The following is a 9,854-nucleotide window of genomic DNA, read 5'->3' as shown; positions in this document are numbered from 1 at the left end:
GACATGATTTGATCCTCAGATGTCTCTAATTTAGGTATTATGGAAAACTCTTGAGGATTCACAAGAGTAAAATGCTAAGGCAGGGCAGAAATGAAACACTAAATGTATCAGGAAATCCCATGCCTGTTTGGGTAGATATTCAACAATTACATCTTGATCAACAGTGTCTAAAGTACTGCAAACTTTTTAAACGTACAATTTGCCTCATGCAAGTATTTCTGTTCTCGTATGTGGTCAGTCATCTACAGGAAATATTGTAAAGAAAAGGTTAAACTCCAGATTAAAAATAAAACCTGAATTATTTTACCTAATTAAGCAATGGCTAGGACAGGTTCACAAAATAAATGCAAGTGGGTTCTTTTGGAGTTAGTTTTAATGGTGGAGCACCCTATGACACTTGTGTAGTTGTAAATCAGCAACGTATGGAGGGCGTCTGGGAACATGCACACAAAGTCATAATCACACAATACATAATGTAATTCAGTCACGGGATAAGTATTCATAAAAAACATTAAAACATCAGCATTCACACATTAATTGATTACATGGAATAAATTAAACTAAGCCAGTCACATATTTCTCTTCACTCTTAAGTCACGGTTTTATTTATGTATACACATAGTATAATACTTTCCTAACGCTCTCAAAATGCTACAAATAAAAATGAAGGCTTTGCATTACAGCTGCTGGATAAAAATGTCAACACTGTTGATGTGTGAAAACAGTTTCTTTGTTCTTTAGCATCAGTGCACAGGGTATGGCTCCAAGTGGTATGCAATTTAGGACAGAAGAAAGATACAGTGGCTTGTGAAATATATCCTCTGTTCATCATTGGCACAAATCAAGGAAAGAATTTTTACTGTCCTTTGTACCTTTAAGGGGTCTCTCCCCTAAAGACAGATAATGTTATACATATATGCCTTCAGGATTAAAACCAGATGAGATAGGATTCTGTAGAATACGAAGATTACTAGGGAGTTGCCGAGAGGAACCAGGCCGCTTCAGGGACCCAGACTGGAATGGTGCCTCTAGACAGGAAATAAAAAAAAAGTCATTTGATGTACTCATCAACTTGGAGTAGTTAGCAATATGAAAAATTATAACTTTTCCAGCTTTAAAGAATCAAAGAACATATAATACCAATTACAATCCCCTGCGGGTCTGGAGGAGCGAGAGGACAAAGCTAACTCTCCTTCACCCTCTCAGTTGATAAATCAAGTTTTCAGTGATTTGAATGGTTAATGATTTTTTTTCTGAAGGTGAGCATTTTGCTTCTCTTTCTTGGTTGTTCAGACCATATGCACATATACAGCACAAATTCATTAATTTTAAGAGAGGAAGAAAGGGCGTTAGAAACAGAGAGAAGCTAAAACTCAAAAAGACTGTAACTCATATACTTCAAAAAAATGATACATGACATGATTTCGTGATTTCATGCTCATCTGAGTAAATAATTAACCCAGATATTATTATTTTCCCAAGAAACAGTAAGTACATCAAAATTTTTTTAGAGTGGTACAAGAATTAGTTTTGATAATACTTTTACTGAATGTAAGTTTATTTAAAGTTAACCAGTGGGGGAGGGGGTGGGAAGGAATAAAAGCAGATTTCTCAACATCTTACCCCTTTCTATGTCTGCATGTGAGGCCTCTACTTCAGTGGGCTCTGCTGGCAAAACGGTAACTTTTGTCCCTGTCTGCTGGATGAACTGCTGGAGATTGACTTGCCGCAGCTCTTTGGTCAACTGCTCCAGCTCTTGTTCTCTGTCCTAGAAGGAAGGAAATTTTTTTTTTTTTTTTTTTCAATTTGAGGATTCAATATTTTTTTTTTTTTTTTTTTCAATTTGAGGATTCAATATTGGCCTGCTAAAAGACATCTTGGTGACAGTCCATCTGCTACAGGAGTTGCAAGTAGGATACTCACTTTCACAAGAGCACATTTAACAATCTGGCTTATAGCGAGCGATACAATGGGTCACTTTCACTCTGTGGCATGGGCCAAAAAATAAGTAAATAAAGGACAATAGCTTTTTCAGTCTGGCTTCTTAAATGCGATGCTTTCTTCTGTTAGAAATACACTATGCGCCTGATGAAATAAATATATGTCTAAAACTTTCATCAATAAAATACTGGTTTTCATCCACCACAGTGTTTACAGCACTCTTGCTAAGCTGCTCACAATTAAATTTCCCTGTTATCCGCTTCATAACTGATTACTAAATGAACACTTGTTTGGTCCATGAGATTCAGAATTCCTTTTTTTGTAAACTGTTCAAGTTTGCATGACATCCATTACTGAGATTTATATTAGAGCACAAGGAAAGTAAGATTCCCACAAGATTCTCACCAAGGGGTTTTTAAATCCTTGAGGAAGACAGTTCTGAGAACTGAAGAGCCCTACAGAAAGGTGATCAAGTTTGGACAGCTGGAAAGGTCCAAAAGCAAGAAGAGGCATTCTATGATTTAAATGGATTTTTTCTTCTTTCTCTCCATTCTTGCACATAAGAAAAAGTGGCCAGGCCCTATGCAGGCTGGATGTGTCTGAGGGACGGGGCAGAGGCAGGGACGAGACTGCGGCAGAGTGGTTGTTTCCTTCTCTGCTTAATCTGAAGGCAGCGGGTACTTGGAGATATGTCACTAGTTTGACTATTAGACACTTTTCCATAGGTAGTGGGATCTGCTAGTAATGACTGTCATAAATCAGTGTTTCCTCTAAGGCAACACGATTCTCAATTGCAATCTTACGTGTTAAAATGAATCCAAATAGTAAAATACTGACAAATCACAGGTTAACAACCTACTGAATGAGAAATTCCTGATTTTCAAAATGTGGGAGGCAGTTTTACTTCTCACTCTAGTTAATAACAGGGGAATCCCATCAGTTCTTCCTGAAACCTCACCTTTCTGTTTTGGAACTGTTGATATTCTAAAGCAGCTCTTCTCAAACCCTGATGTATACAGGTATTATTTGGAGATCTTGTTATAATACAGGTTGTGAATTTCTAATTAGTGTGCCTTGAAGCTTCATAAATTGTACTTTGAACAGCAAGTTTTTAAATCAGTAGCTACTACAGTAGCTACTAAACATTATGTGCTATAGAGCACTTGAAATGTGGCCAACTGTGACTAACAACAGAATTTTAAAATCACTTAATATTTTTAAACAGCTTTATTGAATATTATTTAATTTTAATTAATTTAAACTTAAGTAGCCATATCAATTCTATATCTTTCTCATGTCATCTGTTAGAGACTGATACCTCTTGCAACTCCCATAACATCACCACATTGTCTTTTCGAGAACAGGTATCCAAGGAATATAAGTTGAGTGATCAGGGGCTGAGCGGCAAAATATAAATGTTCTTGTACTTGAACTAGAAAGTGGAAAAATCGAAGAGGAAGCTTTGTGCCCTCTCCTTAGGAAAGCAAAGGAGGGTAATCTGGAGAGGAGAGAAAGGAAAGGGACTATTTACATCTCAGGAAAGAAGATGATGTTAGCAACAATGGAGAAGAGACATATAAGCAGCCAATTAGCCACACGATCCTTGGTAAACCAATCCTTGGTAATCTTTCAGCTTCAGTTTCTCTATCTCTAAAAAGAGAAAGTCAGATTCACTGTCTCTTCATTAGTGTCTATTCCAGCTCTGAGATTCTATTTTCCTATATCCAATTACTTTTAATGCTACCTCTGCCATAGTAAGACTGCTCCTTCCATGCAGCAAGGATCGTGTGGCTTTACCTGTTTTGGTCTCACACCTGGTTTTAAGTCACAAAAATTCTAAAAAAATTATAAACTAAGCTGGGTTTCTAACTTTAAATGTAAGAGAAAATGAACAACCATTAAAGAAGATATCAAAAATATATTATTTCTTTTAAATAGATGAAACATTCTCCTTATAAAAATGTTTTTACCTGTAATCGTTTGGTGGCTTGTCCAAGAGATCTTTCCACAGCTTTAATACCATTTTCTAGCCTCAGACTCTGCTGGCCTTGAAGGTCAATTTCCCCTCTGACCTTACCAATCTTTCCTTTAACCTCTTCTTCATTGACTTGTGCCTCCTGGACTTCCCGTTGCAATTTTTCTGCTTCAAGCCCACTTTCCATAGTCTGGATCTGAGCCAAATAGTCCTTTAATTTGCTTTCACATTCTGTTATTTTCTGCCTTATTTCTTGAAGTTGATCCTTCAGCTGTTTTTCATTTTCCTGTTCAATCTGTAATTCATTTTCCCAAAATTCTTCTTCTTCAATTTCTACATCATTTCTTTTGATCTTTTGCTCCAGCCGGACAATTTCCTCTTCAAGGTTAGAATTGTATTTTTGCTCCCAAAATCGTATTTCTGTTTCATTTGATTCTAGCTCTTTCTCAATGGATTGAAGCTTCTCTGTCTGCAAACGGATTAGCTTCTTTAACTCCTCTGCTGTTGTTTTGCAGTTATTCAGCACCTTTTGCTTAAATTCAGTTTCTTTACTTTTTCCAAAAATTTCCATTAATCCTTTGGCACCTCCTGTGAATGTTAAAGATTTCCTTTTAGGTTCTCTCCTTTTGATTGATTTATCAATCTGAGGTCTTAGTTTAGCTAAGGGGGGCAAACTCTGCCTGTATAAAGTTCTTTCAGGAATTCGAGCCACACTATCTGAAGTGGGTCGCTCACTGAGAGATGGCCCCGTTCGACGTAAAATAAGCTGTACATCACTGGCATATTGTCCCCATTTGTTTAAGGATATGATAGGATTTTCATGAGGTGCCAAATGTCTTTCAGTATCTCTCCATTTTTCTATTAGAGTGTACCTTCCAGTTCGACCTAGATTAAAAAAAGATAAGAATAAACTGTTAAAAAGGGACATGCGATAGCTAAAATAATGAAACAGAGGATGCTATTTGATAACTGTGTCCTCCTGATCAGCGTTAAAGTCCAATCCATGCTGCCTTTGAAACTTTCACTCGAAGATACCGAACTCCTTGAGATATGTAATGGCATAAAATGATAGGATGTGAATTATATATACTCTCCAAACTTGTTTAGAAATTCAACTTTATACTTTCAGCCTCAATGAGAATCTGATACTCTTGTCAAATACCTGACTGCCCAGACATTCTTGTTTGGGGAAAGACCTCCACCTGAAACCAAAGACACTAGAATACCCCACTGAAAGCAGTGAGGGCCTGGTCCCAGGAACTGGATAGAACTTCAAAGCCTGAATAAACTTCCATTTTGCAAATCCTCTGCTTTCTTTTGCATGTCAGATCTTGGGAAGGTTTGGAGGCCCATTTCTCCACCTGAAGGGAGACATGAAGTCAGTGGAGAACTTGCTACTCAACTAACAGGCAGCTGGACAGTTCTTTCCTCTGTCTCCCCGTGAAGGCTTGGCGAACCCATAGTTCACATAGCTGATATCTTCCTACACACCTATGGCAAATAAAAAATCAATAAAAATAAGCCTTCAAAATAATTTCACATAAAAAGGGGTCTGAAGAGAAGTCTTACTCAGTTTTGATAGTATAGCTTCAAAGATTCTTCTAAAAAATTTAAAGGGCAAAAATAATATTAAAAACGAAAACAAAATAAAATCACACTTAAATAAAAACTATACTGAATCTAACTAGTAATTATGAAAGATAATGTTTCAGAAGACAATATAATGTCATTATCTTGAACATACTTCCTAAATATTTCCACTTAAGATGGGTAGGTCAGATGGATTATATTTTGTTAAAAGTGTCCGTTAGACACCTGAAACTAATATTATGTTATATGTCAATTATATCTAAATAAAGTATCCATTAGTATAGTTAATATTATTACAAAGAAAAAAACTGACCTTGCCATCTAGCAATGATAATACTTGCATATGGAGCCACTGATTTATTTTCTCTGCCTTCTTTTTAATTTTATGAGCTTTTGAACCAATAGTAGTATTTTCTCAATTACTGTGTCATTAAACAGAGACCTGAATACGTAAATACAAATACCCATGTATGCAATTCAGAAGCAGCACATGAAGAATGATATTGGTTTAAGCATATGCAATGTTCTACTTTATGGAAACCTGAATCTCGGGTGCAGATGTAAAGTAGGAGCTTTAGAGACAGACAGACTGGAGTTTTAATCCTGTGTAAACTGCTTACTGGAAATGGCATAACTTCACTTTTGGAAGTTATGGGAATAGTGGCAATATCTCATAGGTTATGAGAGTAGAGTCAGGTGTGACCACAAGTATTTAGTATATGGTGGCCATTATTAATTTAAGATATTGTTATTCACACAACGAAAGGGCTGACCAGATACGTTCTTTAAATAGTGATGTGACATGACAATAATCTGACTTTAAAAAAATCCTTAAGCAACTTTCAGTGACTTCCAGCCATGTAAAGCTGGACAGAACAGAAAGAACAAAAGCTCTGAAGTCAGAGGCCTGTGTTCAGATTTGCCTCTGCCATCTATTTATATGATTTGCTCGAATTATTAAATTTCCTTTAGCTTCAGTTTCCTCATCTATTAGGTGAGAGTATTTTCTTATCTGACAATGTTGTTGTGAGAGTCAAGTGAGATGTAAAACATAAAAATGTTTTGTAAACTTGAAAAGTGCTCTAGGTATGTATTATCGACATACCTTAAGCGAACAAGGGGAATCAAAAAGAAAACCTTAGCACATTAGATTAGCTTCTTAGAATCTAATTGGGTTCTAATGATTTTCATGTTAAAAATTACTATAATTACCCCAAGAAAAACCACATGACAAATCTGCAAGGTATACACTGCTTCAAAGACCACAGTACTTTGTGTTCTTGGCTCTGCCTTTTTGACTTTTAGGATCTCACTCCTGCTATCTGGACCTCTGTGTCCTCAACAGTACTGTGAGGTTAGACTAGATCAGTGGAGCCCTCTCTAATTCTATCAAACCAAAGAAGTGTCTTTAAAAAGAAAACTGAATCATTATATCATAGCGCTAAATTAAAAATTGTAAAGACCCTAAGTTAGTTATAATTAAATATAAAGCTGATTTTTCCAATGCTTAATGGTACTGCTGCCCTCTGAGAATGTCTTGGTAGAAGATTATTTAGAATTGCTTTTACTGCCGGTTTCCACTTTTTGTTAAATAATGTACATTTAGTGCAACTGGGCAAAAAGAAAAAAATTCCATCCAGCAATATAAAAAGCTTTTTTTTTAAAGGTAAATGAATTAATGGCTTTGATTTTATTATAAAAAGTGGGTTTTAGATCATTTATGTAAAAATTTAATCCCATAATCATTGTTTTTAACACCTATACTTGGCAAGGCCTGACGGATTCTATTTAATTTAGATTCAAACTCCTCCTGCAAAACTCCTTTAAGTGTATTTTATTAAGTGGATACATTTTACCCTGCATATTATCTTGACGTAATCTTAAAACTAATATAAAGGAATGTCCGTCTGTCTATTTGTGGCATTTGTAGTTAAGCTGTTTTAGAACTGTGTGGCACATTATGTAATGGTAAATAAAATATTGACTATACTTTTGAACAGCTGAAGCAATTGAGTATAATCCTAGAATCATTAACTTCATATAAAGAGGAAAATCACATAAAAAGATTTTAATGTGTTAGTGGAATCCCAGTGGATGACTGACATAAATTAAAAGGAAAGAGTGTAACAGATTATACTCATCTAACCTAAAGCAGAATATATCACTATGAAGTTTTTGAAAATATGCACCAAAACTCAAATATTTAAATATGAGTCATCCAGAGATACTATGTCCTTATTTCAACCATTTATTTTTTATTGCAACCTTTTCCTTTCTTTCCTTTTCCTTTTTTTTTTTTTAATAATTTTTGGCAATTTCTCCTTAAAGTCAAAAACAAAAAACAAAAAAACAAACCAAAAACCCCAACAACAACAAAAAACAAAAACCCAAAAATCATGGTTTAAAATTCACATGTTGTTATTTATTCAACGAATATATAAGGAACAACCAATATCTGTCAAAAATAGTGTCAGGCCCTGAGGATATAGCTTCTATTAAACACCTTGATCATCAGCCCTCTTCATGTTTTAGTTCTGACATTCGATTTTTTTCTTCAGTAGCAAGTCTTCCTTACCCCCAAAATGAATACTGTATATTATTCAAAAGAATGTGACAGAGAGCTGGCATTAACATCTCATAAATTTAATGCTAACATATCCTTCTGTTTCTGGACATACATGAAATAATGCCAGTAACACCTGACTTATTCTTTATCTATGGTGAATAAGCTACCCTACCCTATTGAATTATTGTGCTAACTGATGCTTTGCTATGCTATAAAAATTCTGACTCTTATACACACTCTAGTGAATATAACTAATGCTTTCCATAATGACTTAGAATTCTTAAAATGAGCATTGAGCTGTGTAACAGAACTTACACTGCATTATTTTGTAGTCTATTAAATGCTTTTAGTGCTTTTTCATATATATAAATGTGATACATATTTATATACAGAGAATAAATACAATCTTAATTGTTTCTGTGAGTTAAGGTATTATGATCCTCAACCTACCAGTGAAGAAATCAAAGCTTAAAGAATTTAAAATAATTCCCCAATTATATACAGCTATTCTGGAAATTTATCAATAAATTTTCTACAAGTCCTACGTGTAGTAGCTATTAAGATAACTCTTTCATACAGTATTTATTTTATGATAGTGATATAAGAATATTTCTTAGTATAACCTGTCAGCCAGCTGTGCATTCAACTCATGGTTAAATTATTCACAGTATAGTTTCCCAATGTGTTGTGAAAATATGTACTCGCAGAATTACTACACATTAATTTAGGACCACTAAAGATATGATAAGCTTACTACTATTAAAAACAATGAAAATACTTATCGATTTCATAATGATTAACATTTATTATGCCTATTGTTTGTTAGACATTGTGCTAGATACTTCACATAAATAATATCAGCCAAAATAACAGCTAACGGTATCACTATAAACCACTAAGATTTGGGGGATTGTTTGTTAAAGCAGCATAAACTAACCCATCCTGACTGATGAATACTGAGAACTACATGTAATAGATGATCATATTATTACTATAACTATTAAAACTGTAAAAGATGACCCTGGCTTTAAAAAAAAAGCATTATATTTTACTATTAAGGATTTTTATTCTTTGTTTCAATGTAATCCAATCAATATTTTCTAACAGTTGTCCACTGAGATTACAGGGGATTATAATCAACACAGTGTCATAGTAAAGAGCAGTGTTCTTGAATCGCACTACTGGTCTGAATCCCAGTACCCTCCTTACTAGTTATATGAGTTTGGGCAGGCTATTTCATATCTCTGTGCCTCATTTTGATCATCTGTAAAGCAGTGATCATAATAGCACCTTCCTCATCAGATCCTGTGAGGATTAAATGATGTGGGAAATTTAATTCAAAATCCAGTAAATGAAAAATGAAATTTTAAAACTATGAATGATTATAAAGAATGAAATCTTTTTCTTTTTAAGGCTAGCTATATTCACATAAAAAGCACTGTGTATGGTGTTTAATTCTAGGAGGTAGGATCATGAGTGATTCTTTTACCTTTGTGTTTTTCTAAATTTCAAAATAGTCTACAATAAATAGTATTACTTTGTAAGCAGATAGAAAATCAATCAATTCAAAAATTTATAAAAAAATGATAATTTACACATGAAATTGAGAGTTAAATATGACAGTATAAAATATATTCTTCCCTTTTCTTCTAAAGAATTATATAATTTTAGAGATGGATGAGATATTACGTGGTCACCTAGTTCAGCCTGCAGTTTATAGGAAAAAAACTTTTAAAAGTGAATTAATTTATTCACAAATCGTATTGAGTGCCTGCTACATGC

The 9,854-nt window shown here is 34.3% G+C and overlaps 1 protein-coding gene across 2 annotated transcripts in view; it reads right to left on the bottom strand.

The window, feature by feature from the left end:
- Positions 1–355: 355 nt before the first annotated feature.
- The window catches only part of RASSF8 (Ras association domain family member 8), a 94,406-nt gene continuing 84,907 nt past the window's right edge, over positions 356–9,854 (bottom strand). For both annotated transcript variants that reach the window (XM_011363073.2, XM_011363074.2), the window contains 3 exons: positions 3,912–4,801; positions 1,624–1,768; positions 356–1,028 (listed from right to left, as the gene is read on the bottom strand). In XM_011363073.2, the coding sequence (XP_011361375.1) occupies positions 907–1,028; positions 1,624–1,768; positions 3,912–4,801 (1,157 nt within the window). In that variant the 3' untranslated portion in view covers positions 356–906. The remainder of the gene's footprint in view (positions 1,029–1,623; positions 1,769–3,911; positions 4,802–9,854) is intronic.

The sequence above is a fragment of the Pteropus vampyrus genome, unplaced genomic scaffold, assembly GCF_000151845.1.
Source record: "Pteropus vampyrus isolate Shadow unplaced genomic scaffold, Pvam_2.0 Scaffold82, whole genome shotgun sequence".
Lineage (NCBI taxonomy): Eukaryota > Metazoa > Chordata > Mammalia > Chiroptera > Pteropodidae > Pteropus > Pteropus vampyrus.
The sequence above is the reverse complement of the archived record's forward strand: the minus strand, read 5'-3'. Positions and strand labels throughout refer to the sequence as shown.